The sequence below is a fragment of the Amblyraja radiata genome, chromosome 2 (assembly GCF_010909765.2).
Source record: "Amblyraja radiata isolate CabotCenter1 chromosome 2, sAmbRad1.1.pri, whole genome shotgun sequence".
NCBI lineage: Eukaryota > Metazoa > Chordata > Chondrichthyes > Rajiformes > Rajidae > Amblyraja > Amblyraja radiata.
Window position 1 is genome coordinate 102329999 of NC_045957.1, and position 24549 is coordinate 102354547.

The 24549-nt window shown below is 41.4% G+C and overlaps 1 protein-coding gene across 9 annotated transcripts in view; it reads right to left on the bottom strand.

Annotated features, from left to right (window-relative positions):
- Positions 1 to 24549, bottom strand: part of akap9 (A-kinase anchoring protein 9) — a 198149-nt gene that overhangs the window by 162790 nt on the left and 10810 nt on the right. For 8 of the 9 annotated variants that reach the window (XM_033012504.1, XM_033012544.1, XM_033012559.1 and 5 more), the window contains exons 2-5: positions 23554 to 23805; positions 12180 to 12224; positions 4398 to 4457; positions 1653 to 1823 (exon numbers count right to left, since the gene is read on the bottom strand). In XM_033012504.1, coding sequence (XP_032868395.1) covers positions 1653 to 1823; positions 4398 to 4457; positions 12180 to 12224; positions 23554 to 23805 — 528 coding nt within the window. The remainder of the gene's footprint in view (positions 1 to 1652; positions 1824 to 4397; positions 4458 to 12179; positions 12225 to 23553; positions 23806 to 24549) is intronic. The other variant, XM_033012551.1, reaches the window with a different exon arrangement.

A 24549-nucleotide genomic window follows, 5' to 3' on the forward strand; every position in this document is an offset into this window, starting at 1 on the left:
ATAGTAATCTCTGGATGTCTAAAGAAGTTGAGGCTCTAGTCATGAAGGAAGCACGGGTCAGATAGAGCCAGCTGGCAGAGTATTGGGGATTGTGGAGCATACAAGAACAAAATTAGGAGGGCAAAAGGGGGGCACGAGATAGCTCTGGCAGATAAGAATAAGGAGAATCTAAAGTGACTTTAAGTATATTAGGCATTGAGTGCATTGAATGAGAGAATAGGTCAGAAACACGTCGTCATCTATGTGTGGAGTTGCAGGAGACGGAACAGGTCATCAAAGAATATCACTCCTCTATTTTTTTTACCGCAGAGAAAGACATAAAGACTAAGGAACTCGAAAAAGTTAATGGCAGTCTTGATGACAGTCCATATTACAGTGGAGGAGGTGTTGGATGTCCTAAAATGTATGAAGTTAGATAAATCCTTTGGAAGTTCGACAAGTTTCATTTTCTATGTAATGTGGAATCCAGGGGCAACTAGCTAACTAGATAGAGACATAAGGATCTACAGATGCTGAAATCTTGAACAAAACGCAAAGTGGTGGAGGAACTCACCAGGACAGGCAACATCTGCAAGAGAACGGACAGGCAAAGTTTTAGGTTGGGACCTTTCTTCAGACCTAATGCAGAAGAGTTTCATGGTGGGAAATAGAGAGCGGTGGTGGAAGATTATTTTTTGCACTGGAGGCTTAAGTCTAGTGGTGTGCTTCAGGGATCCCTGCTGGGCCCATTGCTCTACTTCACCTATATTGATGATTTGGATGAGAATGTGCTGGCATGAATAGTAAGTTTGTAGATGGTACTAAAATAGGCGGTATCAGAAACAGTGAAGATAGTTATCACGAATTGCAGCTGGATCTTGATCAGCTGGGCAAGTAGACAAAAGAATGGCAAATGGAGTTTAATTTGTATAAGTATGAGGTGCTGCATTTTGGAGACGTCAAATTAGGACAGGACCATCAGTAAATGGTAGGGCCCAGGGGAGTGTAGTAGAGCAGAGGGTTCTAGGAACACAAATTAAGGTTTACTATACAAGCTAGGAAAACTCTATATAATACTTGAAAAATAAGATACATATTTTCACATGGGAATAAATTATAAATATTAATTATTCAGTAGTAACCAAGGCGACGATTAGGAAGTTTTCCTTTATACATGGAAAGTAAAAATGATCAGAAGCACATGCAGTTCACATAACCTTTAAACTCATTTGGAGAAACTTCCACCATGGACATCATAATTTTTGTGAAAAGACTAAATGACTGGCAGACAACCTTACTGAAGAATACAATTAAGTTAGTTTAAATATACAGAATATCATTTTGGAATAAGAACCATATCAAAACAAGCGAAAAAGTGACAGAATGGGATAATCAATTCTATTGTTTCCTTCAGTTCAAATGTCTCTTCTCTCACTTTACTGCAGTCTAATTTAGGTAAGCAGCCAAAGCAGAAATGAGATTTCATATTTTGGCTTTGAAAATGCATTGTTTAATTTAGTATGAAGCAAACTTATTTTTTAAATCAATAGAAACTCAGCGGGTAATATTTTGGTTGAAAGGAAAATAAAAATGAAACTTATGTTATCAATTTTTGTTACGAGAGCTTCACTTAAAATGTATAGGAAATCCAAAAAGTGGAAAATATGATTTACCTGCTGAAAACCTTCTGTACCAAATACACTCCTCAATTCTTCAAGCTCTCTGTTCAGCTCTTCAACCTCGTGATGTTTTGCAGCCAAATCATCCTCCATTATCTCCAATCTAGTCTGAAATGGCTGTGTATCATGCTCAGAGCAGATCTCTGATATGCTACATTCCTCTTCCTAAAATAATTTTAAAAACATTTAATATCTATATAGTATAATCTTGGATTTTGAAAGAGAAGCAGTAGACAGGAAAAAAGCAATTCTTAGGAGGTAGATTTAATATGAAAACATGCAGCTACAAATATCACTATAGCAACTACTGTTAGAAATGTGCACCTCAACAATTTCAATGCATCCTTTTCAACCTGCAGGACTTTGATGTGCAATATTTAAAATAATATTGTTATTTCAATGCCATTTCTTGTGGCTACTAATGAAATTTTACAATATGACGCCAACACTAATATCTTAAATTTGACAAAACCGTCTTTTGGTTGACTTCAAAAATGGTATTAACATGAGAACAGAGTTCATTTCTCACAACTATAAGAAATTCTCCTGTGAAACTTTCAATTCTATTACCAAATAGTGTCAGCATTTCTAATAATTGCATTATTCATTATTTTGTAAGGGAAGGTCAACATTCAGACATGATTTGTGCAATGGTTATATGGGTGTGTTTTTGATTCATCAGGAAAACATGCTAAGGTCCTCGATTCTTCTTGACATCCAGACAAAACATAGGCAATAGGTGCAGGAGTAGGCCATTCGGCCCTTCAAGCCAGCACCGCCATTCAACGTGATCATGGCTGATCATCCATAATCAGTACCCTGTTCCTGCCTTCTCCCATATCTCTTGACTCCGCTATCTTTTAGAGCTATAAAGGCATGTATAGATGTTAGAATTGGATCAAGTGGACAACCCTGAGCATCCAGTTCCATGTCACTTTAATTCTTCATCCCAATCTCCCCATTTCTCCTGAATTGTTATAAAATCTAATAAAAAGCAACTAATCTTCCACAAGGGTACAGCTGAATATCAAATTTTACATCTTGCGACATGAACTGACTAGCAAATGGGACTAACTGTAATGGAGTATCTCGGTTGGCATGGATCAGTTGGTCCAAAGGGCCTGTTTCCAATATGTGATATTGGCTCCATTTTTCCGTCTCCATTACAACAGCAAGACTTTGATGGGAAGTCCTACAGCTGAGAACTGTTCTCATTCTCCCATTTTAACTGTTTCTATTAATCCATCAGCTGGAAGCCTTTCTTTATAGCTCATCCCCACCACAATTATTATCTTACCTTATCAGGGATATTCTGCTTGTAATATCTCACCATCACCCTCTTTAAAACTAATTTAATTTCTCTCTTTCACAGTTCCAATGAAAGGTCTATGACCTGAAATGACAGCTCTGCTTCTCGTTCCACAGATGCTGTCTGTCTAGCTGAGTGCTTCCAATATTAAGGCAGACCTTAAGGTATCTCCTTAAAATACTTGCTGTTCATATGTATGGCGAGCACAAGGGGAAATAACCAGGTTATTCTCCTCATCTACTCACCATACAATTTAACAGCAAGTATTTTAAGATGACACCTTAAGGCCTGCCAGCACCCACAGGACTAAAGAAGAGTCAATATTTCAAGAAAGGAAACAAAAGTTCAATATTAAAAGTACTGAAATACATAATTTCAATACAATAAACTAAAGTTTAAAATTATTTTAAAAATATATTTTACTTAGATACAAAGTTGAAAGTTTTCAGTAACAATAGCCAATTGTTAATTTGAGAGTGCACGGTGTTTCCTTTGAAATGGTTCTGTTTTAAATCACAACATAAACTGTATTAAGTGGAATTCTAGCCAGTCTCATCAATTTGAAAAATCTAGTGCTTTCATTATTTGTAACTGTAATATTTCACATATGACACAAAAAATGGCAACTATTATTACATCATTATCAAAAGGAGCAAGTAACAAAAGGGCCAACACATATTCTATCAGTGATGAAGTAAAGCAGCACATAACATTCAAGATTAGTACATACAACGTGCATTAGTTTTTTGCTAATATTAAAGACGTTAGTAACATCTGCTAGACAAAAGTGTCATATTTTTGGGTGAATATGTACAATGAGGATACAGATTGTTAATCTGGGAAATTCTATCTGGGATAACCCATGTTCTATTTTTAACTGTTATTGCCAGATCAAGTAGAACATGGACAAAAGAACACCAATGGCATCCACAACGTCATTCTGCCTCACATCGGTTGCCTTAACAGAAAACACAAAAGGAACGGACTAGAAGGGCCGAGTTGGCCTGTTTCCGTGCTGTAATTGTTATATGGTTATATGAATGTTTTAAGCTGCATTTAAATTATTTTCTATATTAATCAATATTTTCTCTCTCTTAATCTTCCCATGGTGTATTTGGACTAATACTAAAAAAACTACTTTGACAAAGTGGTCTTGTAAATGGTGGGGACGGGGAGAAATCTATTTAAAATTAAAAATAAAATGGCTAATTCACTAAACATTTCTTTGATAATTTCAATAATAATGTTTGTTAATTTCAACAATACACATAATTATGATGACCTACAAAATTTATGCTGAATTATTTGATTCCTGAATGTGATGGTGATATGGGTTTACATACTGGGAACCATTTCACCCATAGTGGAGGAAGGGAGTGTCAGCAGCTATGGTTAAATATGTCAGTAAGTTATTTTGCTTCATACTGTACCCTTGTTATATCTTCTGCTTTACATAGTGTTTCGTGTTGTACTGTACAACAATCATTTGCCTGTGCAAACCAAATAATTACTTGTAAGCATTTTCTCATCCATTCCCACAAACAGTATACCAAAACCACAGAAAAACAGTAAATAATAACAGTAAAACAATTGCTAACCATTCCTTTACACATTTCTGTAACCCAATGGGGGCAAGTCTCTTAAAGCCCCCTTTGAAATCATTCTCGCAACTTCTCATGCTCGCAAGCGGCAAGGAATTAAATATCTATACTAAAGATATCAGGGTTGTTAAGCAATTAAAAACATGTAATCAAAATCAGCCAAGTTCTTAAAATGTTATTCAGGGTTTGAATCATACCGATAGATAAAATAAATATTTTTTGCATGATCTTAGCTAAAACAGAGTTGCTTATAATTTCAAATGGTTTGCTGTAACATTTGCTGTTTTGTAAACACTAGTAAGATAATTTTAAGATTCTCCTCATGGTCATCTCTGCGTGGTGCTCAGACGTGGCAGTCGTGTCCAACTCTTGCTCTCCACACCTCGAACATCTGGCGGTGAAGTATCATACCTTCTACCTTCCGAGGGAATTCACCTCCATCATCCTGACCGCGGTCTACATCCCACCCCAGGCAGACGTCCGTCTGGCACAGGAGGAGCTGCACGCCGTAGTCAACAAACACCAGACGTCTTACCCCGAGGCATTTACCAACATTGCTGAGGACTTCAATAAGGCAAACCTAAATAAATCACTTCCTAACTTCCACCAACATGTCTCCTGCTGCACCAGAGGACCAAACACCCTCGACCACTGCTACACCACCTTCAAGAATGCCTATCGCTCTATCCCTCGTCCTCACTTCAGTAAATCCGACCATGCTTCTTCCTGCCTACAGGCAGCGATCGAATAGCGCACCCCAGAGGTGAGGACAGTACAGAGCTGGTCGGGGGGGGGCAGAGGAACAACTACAGGACTGTTTGGAGTCTGTAGACTGGGCAATGTTCAAGGACTCGGCAACGAACTTGAACGAATACGCCACAGTCGTTACAAACTTAATTAAGAAATGTGTGGTGGACTGCATCCCTACAAAAACCTTCCGAGTGTTTCCCAAACAGAAACCTTGGATGAACTTTGAGATCCGCACTCTTCTGAAGATCAGACACCGGGCATTCATGTATGATGATACAGTGGTCTACAAGAAGTCCAGATACGACCTTGATAAGGCCATCAAAAAGGCCAAAAGGGACTTTTGCTCCAAGCTGGGGGATGAGACAGATGTTCGACAGCTGTGGCGGGGCCTGAATGCAATCATCTCCTACAAGGCAAAATCAGGAGGCAGCTCGAATGTCGGCGAAACATCACTCCCTGATGAGCTCAATGCGTTTTACGCACGCTTTGACAGGGAGAACACCGATGTGCCTTCCCGAGCCCCCATTCGCTGTGATGATATTTCAGTCTCAGTCACAGAGGCCGACGTCAGGAAATCCTTCAGAGGGGTGAACCCTCGGAAAGCGCCTGGACCTGATGGTATACCTGCTCGTGTTCTAAAAACCTGTGCGGACCAACTGGCTGGAGTTTTTACGGACATACGCTGGCCCTCCACTCCGCTCTGGACCACTTGGACAACAAAAACTCATATGTCAGGCTGTTATTCATTCGGCATTTAATACAATCATCCTCTCCAAGCTCGTTGCCAAACTCGCAGATCTGGGTCTCCGTGCATCCCTCTGCAATTGGATCCTCGACTTCCTCATTCTCAGACCACAGTCTGTTCGTATTGGTGGAAATGTGTCAGCCTCGATAGCAATCAGCACAGGAGCACCTCAAGGCTGCGTGCTCAGCCCCCTGCTGTACTCACTCTATACTCATGACTGCGTAGCCGGTCATAGTGCGAACTCCATCATCAAGTTCGCAGACGACACCACTGTTGTGGGACGTATCACTGATGGGGATGAGTCAGAGTATAGAAGAGAGATCAAGCAACTGTCCATATGGTGCCAGCTCAATAACCTGGCCCTCAACACCAGCAAAACCAAGGAACTGATTGTGGACTTTGGAAGGAGTAGGATGGGGACCCACAGTCCCGTTTATATCAACTGGTCAATGGTTGAAAGGGTAAAGAGCTTCAAATTCCTGGGCGTGCACATCTCAGAAGATCTTTCCTGGTCCGAGAACACTGATGCAATTATTAAGAAAGCACATCAGCACCTCTACTTCCTGAGAAGATTACGGAGTGTCGGTTTGTCAAGGAGGACTCTCTCTAACTTCTACAGGTGCACAGTAGAGAGCATGCTGACTGGTTGCATCGTGGCTTGGTTCGGCAACTTGAGCGCCCTGGAGAGAAAAAGACTACAAAAAGTAGTAAACACTGCCCAGCCCATCATCGGCTCTGACCTCCCTTCCATTGAGGGGATCTATCGCAGTCGCTGCCTCAAAAAGGCTGGCAGTATCATCAAGGACCCACACGATCCTTGCCACACACTCATCTCCCTGCTACCGTCAGGTGAAGGTACAGGAGCCTGAAGACTGCAACGACCAGGTTCAGGAATAGCTACTTCCGCACAGCCATCAGGCTATTAAATTTGGCTTGGACATTAATAGCCCATTATCTGTTATTTGCACTTTATCAGTTTATTTATTTGTGTGTTTATTAATGGTATATGGACACACTGATCTGTTTTGTAGTCAATGCCTACTATGTTCTGTTGTGCTGAAGCAAAGCAAGAATTTCATTGTCCTATCAGGGACACACGACAATAAACTCACTTGAACTTGAACTCTGTTCAAATTCCTTTGGGAACTTGACCCTTTCTCCATAATCTCTACCAGTCCAAATGCTCGTTGGCATCTACACTCCTAAAATTTGGTCATCATTTGCCAATCCCTGATTTCTTTTGACCCATCAGTGGTGACTGATTATTGGGGAGTGACAAAAGCAATGAATTGCCCAAGTTGTATTTGATCACTAACTTTCTCAAAAAAATCTGCTACTGATTTGTCATTGAAGTTAGAAAATACTTCCACGATACCTTTGCCACGTTGCTCACCAAAAACTTCGGCCTGGCACTTTTATCAGCCCTTCCCCTATTTTGTCAATTTACCTGTACTGTAATTTATGTACATATAAGATAGGCACAAAATGTAGGAGTAACTCAGGAGTATCTTTGGATAAAATGGAAAGGTGACGTTTCTGGTGGGCACCATTCGTCAGACCTATCACCTATCCATATTCGCCAGACCCGGATAGACCCGCTGAGTTACTCCAGCATTTTGTGTCTAGGCTTCGCATAAACTAGGATCTGCAGTTCCTTTTTATTACATTTTATGTCCGTGCATTATTTTATGCCAATCCATCTATCTATTCTTCGTTATAATTATTTACTTTCTGTATACAGGTTGAACACAGGTATTCCAGCACCCATGGTTCCAGAGCCTTTCTAGATAATCTGTTTTTCTGGACCAACAGAGGTCATGTGATAATGAAATGATAATGCACCCCAGGCATGCTAATGACATCCTCCTGTGTTCCAAAGCACCATGGAGTGACAGAAATTTAAATAAAACAAATATAAAATATAAAATATAAACTGAATGTGAATGAAGTGACTTTCCGACCCATTCCCAGCTTCCACGGTTTCCCCGGCTGTCTAGCATGCGACCCCACTCCATCATCCACCACCTACTGGGAAATCTAGGCACCACATCGAAGTACATATTTGACGAAACACAAAGTGCTGGAGTAACTCAGCGAGTTAGGCAACATTTGTATAGGGAATGGATAGGTAATGTTGCGGATCGGTATCAGGAAATCAACCAGAAACTTCAGAATTTCATAGTTGGTGAATTATGGAATGTTTAGGATCCAGCATCGACGGTTCCTTTTATTTACATATTTCATAACATACCCAAATGAGATTCTTTTTACCAATGCCTTTGCAGATTCTTCTCACATTGTTAAATAGAACGTAAAACCACTTTTATAATCAACATTAAATTTACTGAAAAAATAATAATCAACAGTAACAAAACATCCAATGTGCCAGTTAGATTAACTACTTTCAAATGAGCAAGTTAGATTGACTATTTCTTCCATACCAATTTGATATCATATTCCAATTGTACTCCAATTTCATATGATATTATTCTAATATATATTCCAATTTGATATCATCTTGTTAATTTCACTAACTTGCACAATCTTTCTGGATAAAATCATGGACATTTATCCACAAGTAGTAACTAGCATTAATGGTTTCTGTGCCTGCTTTTTTAAATTGGTATGCAAAACTTATCATTCAAACAATTACTTCTACGTGATGAAATGCCATCTTGCATTATAAAAACCTTTTGCAGCAGCTGCTTCAGCTGCAGTGTTAATCAAGATTTCAAAACCCATATGTACTGCACTGCTAACCCATTCTCTTTAATAGTATGCACAGCATTGTTAGTCTGCAATTATTCAGAAATCCGCAGCGAGGAAGAGATATCCTTTAAGAAGCAAATTGCTGAACTTTTCTGGATTATCTGCTTCCTCTGCTCTTAGTCCTTCAAAAAAAAACCCAACAGGTCATCATCACTCTCCATGTAGAAAGTTGAGGCGATAATTATACTCTTACAGGTTAGCTTTGTTTTGTAATATTAAAAGTTTTGATTGTAATGCAGTGGCAGACTTTGTCACAGCTTATTTTAATTCTAGCAGATTGTTCAATTTGGAGAGCTGATCATCTGATCATCACCTTTAATTGATTCATTCATTTTTTCCCCGTATTTTTATTACCAAGATATTTGAATAAACCCTAATTTTAAGGCCGATTTATAATGGATTTTGGTTATAGACAATAGACAATAGGTGCAGGAGTCGGCCATTCAGCCCTTCGAACCAGCACCGCCATTCAATATGATCATGGTTGATCATCCCCAATCAGTACCCCTTTCTTGCCTTCTCCCCATATCCCCTGACTCCGCTATCTTTAAGAACCCTATCAAGCTCTCTCTTGAACGTATCCAGAGAACCGGCCTCCACCGCCCTCTTAGGCAGAGAATTCCACAGACTCACAACTCTCCTTGAGAAAAAGTGTTTCCTCATCTCCGTTCTAAATGGCTTTACCCCTTATTCTTAAACTGTGGCTCCTGGTTCTAGACTCCCCCAACATCGGGAACATGTTTCCTGCCTCTAGCATGTCCAAACCCGTAATAATCTTATATGTTTCAATAAGATACCCTCTCATCCTTCTAAACTCCAGAGTATACAAGCCCAGCCGCTCCATTCTCTCAGCATACAACATTCCCACCATCCCGGGAATTAACCTTGTAAAACCTACGCTGCACTCCCTCAATAGTAAGAATTTCCTTCCTCAAATTAGGGGACCAAAACTGCACACAATACTCCAGGTGTGGTCTCACTAGGGCCCTGTACGACTGCAGAAGGACCTCTTTGCTCCCATACTCAACTCCTCGTGTGATGAAAGCCAACGATTGGCTTTCACTACCTGCGTACCTGCATGCTTACCTTCATTGACTGATGAACAAGGACCCCCAGATCCCGTTGTACTTCCCCTTTTCCCAACTTGACACCATTTAGATAATAATCTGCCTTCTTGTTTTTGCTACCAAAGTGGATAACCTCACATTTATCCACATCAAACTGCACCTGCCATGCATCTGCCCACTCCCCAACCTGTCCAAGTCACCCTGCATTCTCATAGCATCCTCCTCACAGTTCACACTGCCACCCAACTTTGTGTCATCTGCAAATTTGCTAATTTGCACCTTACCTCTCTGAGCTGCTCCACCTATATGCTCCTGCCCGGTGCCTCAGGTCAGCTGATCAGCTGCTCCTTGAGGTACCAAGGTCTAAGCGGAAGCTCAGAGGGGATAGAGCCTTTTCTGTTGCTGCTCCGGCACTCTGGAACACCTTGCCGTTGCACATCAGACAGGCCCCCTCACTGTCCATCTTCAAATCCTCCCTAAAAACATATTTTTATTCTTTGGCTTTCGACACTGGCTGAGGCATTGCTCCTGTTTTTAGTACTTTTAATGTTTTTTAATTTTTAGTGTGTTTTTTATAGTCCTTCGTTTTACGGTTTTTAATGGTTTTTAATTGTTTGTAATAGCTTTTTGTTCATGATTTCTCATGTACAGCACTTTGTGGCAACTGTAGTTGTTTAAAGTGCTTTATAAATAAAGTTATTATTATTATTATTATTAATGTTACTTTGAATCCCTTCATCTAAATCATTGTGGATGTAAATATTGTAAATAGCTGCGGTCCCAGCACCGAGCCTTGCGGTACTCCACTAGTCACTGCCTGCCATTCTGAAAGGGACCCGTTAATCCTTACTCCTTGTTTCCCGTCTGCCAACCAATTTTCTATCCATGTCAGCACTCTACCCCCAATACCATGTGCCCTAATTTTGCCCACTAATCTATGTGGGGCCTTATCAAATGCTTTCTGAAAGTCCAGGTACACTACATCCACTGGCTCTCCCTTGTCCATTTTCCTAGTTACATCCTCAAAAAATTCCAGAAGATTAGTCAAGCATGATTTCCCCTTTGTAAATCCATGCTGACTCAGACCGATCCTATATTGCTAAAGCGGATAGACCTGCCATCGCCACCCACAACTTGCAGCACCTCCTCTCTGCTTACAGCCTCTTGCAGCACCTCCTCTCTGCTTACAGCCCCGGCTTCCAACCAGTTCTCAAAGAGCACCAGCGAGCCCTTCTTCCCCACCGCACAGTTTAGTTGACATGGCTATTGTTGCAGCTCACGTTGTATACACTGGGGACAGAGTATACTGGGGACAGTGCTTTCTTCAGGCTACTGTCACCGACAGAATGAGATCAGTCACCGTGGAGCTCCCTTCTCATCGCTTCTTCCTGTTGGTCGTCACTTTGTCCACTTCCTGCTCCACCGTTGGTTCCTCCTCCTCCTTCCCCTTCAATACCGGACTTGCGAATATACACCAACTTGGAAGATGTTGAGGATTGAGGGGGGAGGAGGAGCAGGAGGTGGCAGCGATGGAGTGGAAGCGGCAGAGTGGACAAAGGGACGAGAGGAGGCGGCGGCAGTAGTGGAGGGGGGGGAAGGAGAGAGAAGGATAATGAAGAGGGCAACAAAAGGAGGTGGCGTTGGAGCGGGGAGTGGACGAAGCGGTGGAAAATGCGGAATCAGGTGCGGGGAGGGAGCCCCACGGTGGCAGAGCACGTTTTGTTGTTGGCAGCAGCCTGAAGAAAGCGCAGCCACCAGGGGCTGCAACATAAACTGTAACAATAGCCGCGTCAACTGGTGTAAAAGGGCTTGCTGATGCAGACCAGTGGTAACGGCGACTAGTTTTAAGGTGAAACGACACAAAGTGCTGGAGTAACGCAACAGACTGAATTAGTCTGAAGAAGGTTCCTGACATCACCTATCCATGGTCTCCAGAGATGCTGTCTAACCCGCTGAGTTATTCCAGCACTTTGTGTCTTTTTAAGCACCATCTGCAGTTCTTTCTTTTTACTACATACAATGATAATACCTTACTTGGTTACAGCGGATAATCGGCAATACCGGACATCATTCCCTCCCCACTATGATCCATGATAACGAGGCTTTACAGTACTACTAATAATTTTTTTGTTTAAGAAGGAACTGCAGATGCTGGAAAATCGAAGGTACACAAAAGTGCTGGAGAAACTCAGCGGTGTGAAGCAGCATCTATGGAGCGAAGGAAATAGGCAACATTTCGGGCTGAAATTATGATCTCCAGATAATTTACTATAGACTTACCTCTGATGTATAGTCATCAGCCGTTGTGGATACTTCACTCTCAGGCTGAAAAACAAACAAACATAACGCAGTTGAAAATTTTCCAATTAATGAAATACAATATGAATTAGTAATGTAATGACCAGTAGGAAAAAAAGATGAAATTGGAATCACTTGAACATTTGAATTGAAATTAATCTCCACGTAGTCCTAATAAAACACACATTTGGCTTTGTAAGCAAATGAAACAGATCAACTTCGACACTCAAGTATAGACTCAAAATGACAGCGTTTTGTGTCTATCTTCGGTTTAAACCAGCATCTGCAGTTCCTTCCTACACATTCCTCTACACTCTATTCCCCGACTGTTAAAGACCAGCATGCCAAGACTTCACCACCCTATCTACCTATGATGCCACTTTCAGTGAATCACACTTATCCGGTCTGTGAAATAACCTTCCGCCATTACCACCCTCTTCTGTATTCTGTTGGCTAGCTCTCCCTGGATCCCATACAATCTAACCTTCCTGAGCAACCTACTGTGCAGAACTTTATCAAAGGCCTTGTTTGAAGGCTTTGGCAGTTGTGGGGAGAACTGATAGAAGTACATAAAATTATGAATGGCATAGATCAAGTTGATTGTCAGACCCTACTTTGCAGGATGGAAATATCTAATGTTTTAGAAGGAACTGCAGATGCTGCAAAATCAAAGGTAGGCAAAAATGCTGGAGAAACTCAGCGGGGGAGGCAGCATCTATGGAGCGAAGGAAGTCTGAAGAAGGTTTTCGGCCCGAAACGTTGCCTATTTCCTTCGCTCCATAGATGCTTCCGCACCCGTTTCTCCAGCATTTTTGTCTAACTTGGAAATATCTAATACCAACTTTAAAATGAGACAGAGGTTAATGGAGATATGTGGGGCAAATTTACTTTACATAGTGGGTGAGAGTGCTCAGAATGCACTGCTGGGGTGGTGGTGAAGACAGATACAATAGTGGCATTGAAGAGACTTTTGGATGGGCACACGAATATGCAGGAAATTGAGGGATATGGATTATATGCAGGCAGATAAGAGTTGATGATGGCATCATATACAGCAGACATTGTAGGTCGAAGGGCCTATTCCTGTGTCATACTGTTCTATGTTGTAATCCAACTGCTTCTTCTTCTTGCATATGGCGTGCACAGCCTAAAGTTGTAGGACAACTTGTTCTATTTGATCTTATTTGATTGTGCATGCCGGGTTGATTGCATTCGTCGAAACAGGGCATACCACGTGAAGGTTACAAACTTCCATCCCTTCCAACTGCAATTTACATTGACTAAAATCAATAGTAACCTTGAGATAAGGGAAGTTAAAATGAACACATTCGCCAAGGCATTAAAACAGAAATATTATTATATATAATGTCTGACATAGAAAAGGGCTGGAATATAAGAAGCAGAAGCCCAATGCTGGAACAATATACTGCTACTGCAATGCCACAAAGGAAGAGTTTACTCTGAGCTTCATGGTCCAAAAGTTTGAACACAACGATTATAACTTCACTGCTGAATCATAATAATCAGTAAGTCAAAGTCCAAAGAGGCTGTTTGCACATAAAGGGATTTCTGGCAAGTGGGAACTTTTAAAAGTGAGATGGGAAGAGTTCAAGAACTGCATGTTCCTGTTAGAGTGAATGGCAAGGCTGGCAAGATTAGGGAACACTGAATGACAAGGGAGGCACAGGTCAGGGAAAAGTAGGTTTATGTCAGGCATATCAACTATGAACTGTTCTTGTTTCACTAAGGACCGCAGACTTTTGTTTTGCACTAATATTTTGTCTTAATTTATTGAACTTTTTGTTCATTGTGTTACCAATTTTACAGACCTGCTACACAGTTACAAGAAATAATTTAATTGTTCCGTTTTTGGTACATATAACAATTAAACACTCCTAACTCAATGAATCCCATGAGTATAATAGATACAAGAGTACACTAAAGAGGGAAATTAGAAGGTCGGAAAGGGGACATTAGATGGCTTTGGAAGATAAGGCAAAGAAGAATTTTACAAGTTTAAGTATATTAAGAGCAAAAAGATAACTAGGGAGAGAATAGGTCCCCTTAAGGAACAGATTTTTCAAAGTATTAAATGGATATTTCTTGTCTGTATTTGTTGTGGAGAATGTCTTGGAAGCTAAAGAATTACATTAATTGTAATGTATTGGAACTTATACACGTTCCAAATGAGGCAATGCTGGTGGTTTTAAAACATAGTAAGATGAATAAATAAGTGTATCCTAGGAAATTGTGCAACGCTTTGGAAGAAATTGTATGGGTCTGGCACATATTTGCAGCAAAACAAAGCGCTGGAGAAACTTAGGTCAGGCAGCAACTGGGGAGGGCATGGATAGGCGGCATTTCAGGTCAGGATCCATCTTTGGACTATTTGCAGAAGGGGGGTAAGTTTGAAAAGAGGTGGGGGGGGGGGGGGGGGGGGGGAAGGACAAAGGCTGACAAGTGATAGGTGGATACAGGTGAGGGGGTGGAGGGATTGGCAGATGGGAGGAGAAAGTGACAAAAGTGAGAAATAAAAAGGTGACAAATGAGTGTTGGATAAGGAGAGGAATTAAATGTAAGGGACGTGGGTGGAAGGGTACAGGGGAGGATAAAGAGGGGGAATAAATGGAAATTGGGGGGACTGGGATGGAAGATGAATGTACAAAAGGGGAGAAAGGAGCAGTGTTGGCTGTGGAGATTATGGGAGAAATGGGAATGCACCGGGTTAGAGCTGGGAGGGGATTGGTTAAATAATTCAATGTCCATATCATTAAACTGCTCATAGAATATGGGGTAGGGGACCCTCAGAGCCACCCTCTCTCACACAAATATGTGCATTATCTTTAGCCAATAGGGCAATGGGGGGGGGGGGGTAGTGTATACCCAGAGAGACTAGAGGGTGGCTGATGTTAGACCATTAACAATGCTACAAGGACAAGCCAGGGAACTGCAGGCTGGTGAATCTGACAGGATCAATGGGAAAGTTATAGAAGGGAATTCTGAGGCCATTTAGAAACTCCAAGACTGCTGAGTTTTTTTGAAGTTGTGACAAAGAGATTTGACAAGGGCAGGGCAGTAGACATTGTCTATACGGAGACACTTAACAAAGTCCCACAGGGTACATTAGGTATGACCCCGACCACGGGTGAATAATGGAGGAGGATTGACTGTACTTTGTGCCTTCTACCACAGTGAAGAATGCTGTGGTGGATGTTTGTGTTAAATCTTATTGTGTATTGTGTGTTCTTTTTTGATTGTACCGCTGCTGGCAAATTCCTTTCACTGCACTTATATGCGTATGTGACGAATAAAACTGATTGATTGATTGATTGATTGATTGATTGATTGATTGAGGGAAGTTGGACCTGTCAGCTGTGCCCACATGCAATAAATAAAAAGGGTAAAAAAAAGCACAAAAATCTTTGAGCGCTTGAAAACTAGCGTTTGCAAATGACATATATTTCACTGGGTCTTCCCCTCTCTTAATCAGGGCATCCCAACTACTGAAGAAGTCTGAAGAAGGGTTTCGGCCCAAAACCTTGCCCATTTCCTTCGCTCCATAGATGCTGCTGCACCCGCTGAGTTTCTCCAGCATTTTTGTCTACATCCCAACTACTCCCCACCCATGCACCAACCTTGGTGCCACCCTCCTCTCCGAAATCCTTCCTTTTCACTCACAGTTTGTTTTCTGAGTTAATTGTTCCCAGCATTATACTTAGGTCGTTTCAGGTCAAGACCTTCCCAACGAAGGGTCTCGACCTGAAACACCACCCATTCCTTCGCTCCAGAGATGCTGACTGTCCCGCTGAGTTGCTCCAGCATTTTGTGTCTATCTTTGGTTTAAACCAACATCTGCAGTTCCTTCCTAGACTATAATTTGGATATCAATTGAAAAGTGTTACAAACAACCACTCTTCTGTTTATAAAACACTGTTTAAAGATAATGTCAAAGATTAGAAACATTTCTGCAGGGCTTCTAGGCCTCTGGAATAGAAGGTAAAGGAAAAGGTCTTTTTTTAATGCTTAAGTGTAATGTTTTTATTTACATACATGTTTTACATGAAGAAGAGGCCAAATAGACAGAGCGACGGGAGGTGGAGGCGAAAGAGGCAGATTACTATCTAAATGGTGTCAAGTTGGGAAAAGGGGAAGTACAACGGGATCTGGGGGTCCTTGTTCATCAGTCAATGAAAGTAAGCATGCAGGTACAGCAGGCAGTGAAGACAGCGAATGTCATGTTGGCCTTTGTACTAAGAGGAGATGAGTATAGGAGCAAAGAGGTCCTTCTGCAGTTGTATAGGGCCCTAGTGTGACCACACCTGGAGTATTGTGTGCAGTTTTGGTCCCCTAATTTGAGGAGGGACATTCTTGCTATTGAGGGAGCGCAGCGTAGGTTTACAAGGTTAATTCCCGGGACGGCGCGACTGTCATATGCTGAGAGAATGGAGCAGCTGGGCTTGTACACTCTCGAGTTTAGAAGGATGAGAGGTTATCTTATTGAAACATAATATTGTTAATGGTTTGGACACGCTAGAGGCAGGAAACATGTTCCCAATGTTGGGGGAATCCAGAACCAGGGGCCACAGTTTAAAAATAAGGGGTAAGCCATTTAGAACGGAGATGAGGAAACACTTTTCTCACGGAGAGTTGTGAGTCTGTGGAATTATCTGCCTCAGAGGGCGGTGGAGGCCGGTTCTCTGGATACTTTCAAGAGAGCTAGTAGGGCTCTTAAATATAGCGGAGTCAGGGGATATGGGGAGAAGGCAGAAACTGATTGGGGATGATCAGCCATGATCACATTGAATGGCTGTGCTGGCTTGAAGGGCCGAATGGCCTACTCCTGCACCTATTGTCCATTGAGTGGACAGAGCAATGGGAGGAGGATACTGTGAGCTGCGAGGAGGATGCTATGAGGCTGAAGGGTGACTTGGATAGGTTGGGTGAGTGTGCAGGTGCATGGCAGATGCAGTGTAATGTGGATAAATGTGAGGTTATCCACTTTGGTGGCAAGAACAGGAACGCAGATTATTATCTGAATGGTGTCCGATTAGGAAAAGGGGAGGTGCATCCGATGTTGGGGGAGTCCAGAACCAGGGGTCACAGTTTAAGAATAATGGGCATGCCATTTAGGACTGAGATGAGGATTTTTTTTGTGACCCAGAGAGTTGTGATCTGTGGAATTCCCTGCCACAGAAGGCAGTGGAGGCCAATTCACTGGATGTTTTCAAGAGTTAGATTTGGCTCTTGGGGCTAAAAGAATCAAGGGATATGGGGGAAAAAGCAGGACCGGGGTACTGAATCTAGATGATCAGCCATGATCATATTGAATGGCGGTGCGGGCTCGAAGGGCCGAATGGCCTATTCCTGCACCTATTTTTCTATGTTTCTGTTTTTTTGGGGGTTTTTTTGTTTTGTTTTTTAATTATTAATTTATTGAACATGTTAAAAAATACAAACACAAATAAACTTGTAAGCAATAAAAAAAATTAAAAAAAACACAAAGGAAAACAAACAAATAAGTAACTCAAATGTTACAAATAATATCGTTCATGTTCAAAAGGGGTAAGAAGAAGTTCGAAAACTTTTCTGGTCCTACCCCCTCTTATTTTCTATACATTTTCATGGAAAAACAGAATAATGGGAACAAATGGACCCAAAATCTGTTGAACAGTCCACAAACAAGAAATAACCAAACAGAAAAGAAAATCACTGGTCCAGCTCATAACCATTCAATCTTTTGTTTCTGAAGAGTGTTTTTAGTTTGAATAGAGTCTTACATTGTTTCAGCTCATCATGGCAGTTATTCCAGAGACTAACACCCTTTGCTGTAACACAATGGAGTTTTGCATTAGTTCTTATTGCCGGTTTTTCGAATATATAGGTTCCTCTCAGGTTGTGTTTGCTTTCTCTCCGTTGGAACAGCCCCTGGATATTACAATTGCTGATTAGCTGCTTTGAACATAATTTGGATAGTTTTATAATCTGTCAGATCTTGAAATTTTAATGTTTTTAGTCTGATAAATAATGGTTTTGTTGATTGTCTGTAGGTGGTTTTATGTATAATTTGTATTGCTCTTTTTTGGAGGATGAAGATTGGATGTGTATTTGTTTTGTATGTGTTCCCCCATACCTCCACACAGTAGATAATGTATGGATGTATGAGGGAGCAGTACAACATATACAGGGAGGCTTGATTTAGTAGGTCTCTGGCTTTATTCAGTATTGCAATTGATTTGGATATTTTGGCTTTAATATAATTTATGTGAGGTTTCCAAGTTAATTTGTTGTCAATTAATACTCCAAGAAATTTTATTTCAGGTACTCTTTCTATTTCTGTGCCATTTATCATGAGCTTTTTCTCTGTGTTGGTTGATCGATTTCCAAATATTATGAATTTTGTTTTACTTAAATTCAATGTGAGTTTATTTTCGTCAAACCAGATCTTCATCCTGCTCAATTCCTTTTCCATACTATCCAGGAGCTGGCCACCAGGGGGCGGCGCACAATGGCAGCCTTGCCAACAGTCTATCTGTCTTTGTCTTTTTATGTTATTTTTAGTGTTTTAAAAGTTTGTGTTAATGTTCTCTGGTTTGTTTTATGTGGGAAGGGAGGGGGGGTGGCTGGAGGGGGGAACTTTTTCAGCTCTTACCTTGCCGGAGATAAGGAGGAGGAGGCGACAATGGAGCGGCACGGTGGCACAGCGGTAAAGTTGCTGCCTTACAGTGCTTGCAGCGCCAGAGAGCCGGGTTTGATCCAGACGATGGGTGCTATCTGTACGGAGTTTGTATGTACTGCCCGTGACTGCATGGGTTTTCGGTTTCCTCCCACACTCCAAAGATGTACAAGTGTGTGGGGTGTGTGTGGGGTGTGTGGTGTGTGTGTGTGGTGTGTGTGTGTGTGTGGTGTGTGGTGTGTGGTGTGTGGTGTGTGGTGTGTGTGTGTGTGTGGTGTGTGTGTGTGGTGTGGTGTGTGTGGTGTGGTGTGTGTGTGGTGTGTGTGTGGTGTCTGTGTGTGGTGTGTGTGTGTGGGTGTCTGTGTGTGGTGTGTGTGTGTGTGTGTGTGTGTGTGTGTGTGTGTGTGTGTGTGTGTGTGTGTGTGTGTGTGTGTGTGTGTGTGTGTGTGTGTGGTGTGTGGTGTGTGGTGTGTGGTGTGTGTGCGCAAAAGAGATTGCTAATACTGGAATCTGAACAAAAAACGGAATGCTGGAAGAACTCAGTAGGTCAAACAATATCGACGTTTCAGGTCAAGATCCAGCATCAGGATTGAAAGGTACAAGATTGCTGGCATATAGCACTGCAAGGAGGCTAGGTGGGCTAGATGCTGGTAGTGATAGATGGAACTAGATGGGGAGGGGATGATGGGCAGAGGAAACTAGGCGGGAGATGGGATGGAAACACCAGGGGGCGGCGCACAATGGCAGCCTTGCCAACAGTCTGTCTGTCTTTGTCTTTTTATGTTATTTTTAGTGTGTTTTAAAAGTTTGTGTTAATGTTCTCTGGTTTGTTTTATGTGGGAAGGGAGGGGGGTGGCTGGAGGGGGGGGAACTTTTTCAGCTCTTACCTTGCCAGAGATACGATTGTTTTCTGAATCGGATCTCCGGTCGCTCTGCGGCATAACATCATGGAGTTGGAGGCCTTGCTCGGGACTGACCATGAGCCCCCCCCCGCGGGGACGTGGATTTACCATCAGAGCCGATCCCTTTCCTAGGATCGGCGCTCCAACAGCGGCCTGCGGGTTTCACCATCGAGGAGCTCGCAATCTCGGGTTGAGGCCGATGTCGGGAGGCTCCAAACGACGCAGAAGGTTTCGCCCTGCCCCGAACCGGAGTCCAATCGCCCAGTGCGGGGGAGCTGAGATTCCCCTCTGATGCAGGAGCTTGATCGCCCAAAAGCGAGGGTCCAAACCCCACCGGCTACGGGAGCCAAGATCGCCCCGTCAACAGAAGGCTTGAGGCCCCTGATCGTGGGTGAACAAAAAAGGGAAGAGATTGATCTTTTTTTCACCTTCCATGACAGTGAGGAATGTGGAGGAGTCACTGTGGTGAATGTTTGTTAAAATGTATTTTGTGTGTTCTGTTGTTTTTTATTGGTATGACTGTATGGCAAATGAAATTCCTTGTATGTTGCAAAACATACTTGGCTAATAAAGTATGATTATGATTATGAAAAGGTGAACACAGAGAGCAGAAAACTAGTTGGACATGTGAAAGTGCATGAATGGGAGAACACCAGGGGTATAGGTTCCAGGAAATTGGAAAATTGAATGTGCATACCAAATTTGCTATACACTGGTGATCTTTCCTCTTCCCTTTAACCCAAATGCAGGATTTGGACATGAAACATTAATCAGAGTTCATTTAAACCTTTGTATTGTGTTTTGGCAGTTAAGAATGATTACAATTCTTGACAATAATCTGTGACAATAAGCGAAACTAGTCAAAGTGGCAATCTGAATCTGAATCTTGGACTGGACAGATCAATAGAAGGGAAGGTAGGCACAAAATGTTGGAGTAACTCAGCGGGACAGGCAGCATCTCTGGAGAGAAAGAATGGGTGACTGAAGAAGGGTCTCGACCTGAAAAGTCACCCATTCCTTCTCTTCAGAGATGATGCCTGTCCCGCTACTCCAGCATTTTGTGCCAACCTTCTATTTAAACCAGCATCTGCAGTTCTTTCCTACACAGCTTTGAAGAGATATCTCAAAAGCACTTTGAAAGACAAACCAAACCCAGCACATTACACTCAGAAAAATAGAAGTCAATTAATTATTGATTCAGGTTTTTTTTTATTAGGATTTTTTCCAATATATTGTAAATATTCTATGACCAGCACCATTGCCAGTAAAAATGGCTATAACCAAAGTCATAACATTCCTCAGCAACTAGATTGTGTTTTGGAAAGATTATCTATTTAATATTCCGCAGGGATATCAGGTGTACTGCTTTGGGCTGTGTGCATAAAATAACTACTAGAACAATCCACGTCATCAAGGAAGGGCAAGAGTAGCAAATGTTATTAGCATCTCATGGTTTATACAAGTGATAAATGTTGGTCATTTGACCTCTCAATAAGATTATTGAATATTATTGGCATCAAGTAATACCTAACACATTCTGAAATATGCATCATTGCTCTATGATCCAGCTACTCAAACTTACTTATTTTTAAATGTATCAAAAAAGAAAGAAAATTATTACTTTGCCCAAAACAATGACCTTGTCAAAACTTTAAAAATTGTGGAAGAATGCTTAGTGGCACAGCTGCTAGAGGCGCTGGCTTATAACTGTGAGGATCCGGAATTAATCCTGAGCCCCCTAGTGCTGTCCATGCAAAGTTTGCACATTCACCCTGTGACCATGTGGGTATCCTCCAAAAACCAATACATGTGCTGGTTAGTTAATTGACAAATGGTATTGCCACCCTGAGATTCGGCATGTACTGAATGGGGCCATTGCTCTTCTTAGGGCAGCACAATAGTACAGCTGCTACCTTATGGCTCCAGTGACCCGAGTCCACTCTTGATCTCTGATGCTGTTTGTGTGGAATTTACACTTCCTCCTTGTGAACACCTGGGTTTCTCCCAAGTGCTCCAGTTTAGATGACCTAAAGTAGATAATTTGACATCAAATTATGTCCCGTAACCAGGACAAAGAGGCCAAAGAGAAAGGTTGAATTGAGCACGTGCCAAGTTGTTGAGACATATCAAAAATTTAAAAAAGGTGTAACATTTGCATTTGTTAATATTTGATGCCTTAGTTGTTGTTTGGCAGTAATTTGGCCTCGCTGGCTATGTTTGTTAAGTGCAAAGGGAGATGGAGAAACAATAAGCAGAAAGGTAAAACCCACTCGATCACATCCTCAAAAATCAATCTGATGCAATGCATCCACCTGTGACAGTGTTTGCACAAGTCCGTGCAATACAATCCCATCTTCACACTGAGGTCAAAGGCTTTGCTGTATCCCAGTCTGCCCTGGATTGGTTTATTGTGAACGCATTGGTTAAAAACACAACTTGGCTGTCATTATGTAGCAAGCATAAACCAATAGCATTTTGGTGGACAGACAAGTCTGGGAAGGATTTTCCGTAATCCCATTTGTTTAATGGGGTTGAAGACAGATCAAACAATAACACAATAACCTTTAAGTGGCAGTGCACAAATTGTATTCGTCCATTTTAAGAAAAAAAATCAAAAGGATACGGCTTGAGTATAAAATTCAGTATTGTCCATTTCAACTTTTACAAAAGCTATCAAACCAAGGACGAGAGAGAAAACAGAAAAATCATGACTAATATTTAAATTAAGGCATACTTTACAAAGCATCTACACCCACATGTGTAGTCCTTTTTGATTGTATATTGTTGGATTTTCATGGAAACCATAGCAACAAACCTTAGCAAAAAAAATGTCAACTGGAGATAATAACATCTTCACTGTTAGATACAAGCACATTAATTCAAGCCCAAATTAACATCTTCGTACAACGCAACAATAACTATTGCCTTTAAACTATTAGAGATATTTGTCAAGAAAATAAATTGAGCATTAGTTAGCCAACGAAAAACGTCTATAAAAAAAAAAGTGGCTAATTTTCTTGTCGGCAGGTTTGATGTCACCAGGTACTTCAAAGATCAATACCGAGACTGCATATATTTGCCATCTGCATCAGTGCAGTAAACCCAACTTGAATGACAATACAAATGCTAGGTAGATATTAAGCTGTCAGGAAAACACAATGAGTGGGCAAGTGCGTGACAAATGAAATTTAATGTGGAGAATGTGAAATTACCCGTTTTTTTGGATGGAGAAATAGAAAAAGTAAAGAATCATAGAGCCAGAGTCTTACAGTGTGAAAACAGGCCAACATGTCCCACCTGCCTGCATTTGGTCCATAACCCAATAAACATGCACTTTCCATGTAACTGTCTAAATGTTTCTTAAATCAGTAAATTTAAAAAAACCCAAAGGACTAACAAATGAGATTCAGAAGAACTCTGTGTCCTTTTGCATACAAATCAAAGCTAAATGAGGATGCTGAAAAAAAATTAGGAAAACAAATGATACATTAATCTTTATTACAAAGGGATTGAAATATCAAAGTGAAGATGCTGCCTGCAGAGTCGAGAACATAACATTGTTAAGTGCCACAACGTGAGATTATTTTTCCAGTGTTTCACAATCTCAAGAGTAAATTGACATGTGAAATCTTCCTATATAACTGTACAATACATTCCTGCTGAGGGAAAGATAAGTTAATGTCAACTAATGCCAATGAGAGACCGGGATACTAACGGTCTCCAGCTGTACATCAATAAAACCTTTACTTGACTGAATGAAAACAGGATGCACGGTTCTCACCTCAATGGTATACGTTTGATCCTGTTTGATCACATCTCCACTGTGTAAAGTCCTTTTAATTATGAAATCTGCACCATCACCTGCTGGCCCTCTCTCTGCACGAGCATCGTTGCCTTGCAATTGATGTTTAGATGTGACACGGTGCAGCTGTTCTTCCCCTTTATTAGCTACTTTCTTCTTCTTCTTCTGTTTCTGTTTCTTGACTGGATTCTGAGCATCATTTTGAGCTTTCCGTTGCCGGAATTGGGCAAGCTGCAAAATATAGTTTGATTAGTCAACAGAACTTACATAGTAGGCACGTCTATGCAAATTGAACCGTTACATTTATGTTTATTGAATTGGAAACACAATTTAATTAGAACATAGAATAGTGCAGCACAAGAATAGGTCCTTCGGCCCATAATATCTGTGCCGAACATAATTCCAAGATCAACTCTTATCTGCCGACATACAATCCATCTCTCTCCATTCCTTGCATATTCATATGGCTATCAAAAATTCTCTTAAATACCACTATCATATCTGCCTCAAAAATCACACAGGCATCATGTTCCAGGCATTCGCCACTATGTGTATATTATTTTCCCCCGCACAACTCCTTTAAATTTTGCCCCTCTCATCTTAAAGCTATGCCTTCTAGTTTTTGATTTTTCCATCCTGGGAAAAAGGTTCTGACCATCTACCCTATCTATACCTCTGATAATTTTATAAACTTCTATCGGATCTCCCTGCATCTTCAGCATTCCAGTGAAAACAATCCAAGTCTGTCCAACCTCCACATAGCTGATACCCCCTAAAGAAGTCATAATTAACATAGAAACATAGAAAATAGGTGCAGGAGTAGGCCATTCGGCCCTTCGAGCCTGCACCGCCATTCGATACGAGTTGGCTGATCATCCAACTCAGTATCCCATCCCTGTCTTCTCTCCATACCCCCTGATCCCTTTAGCCACAAGGGCCACATCTAACTCCTACTAAACCTCTTCTGCACCCTTT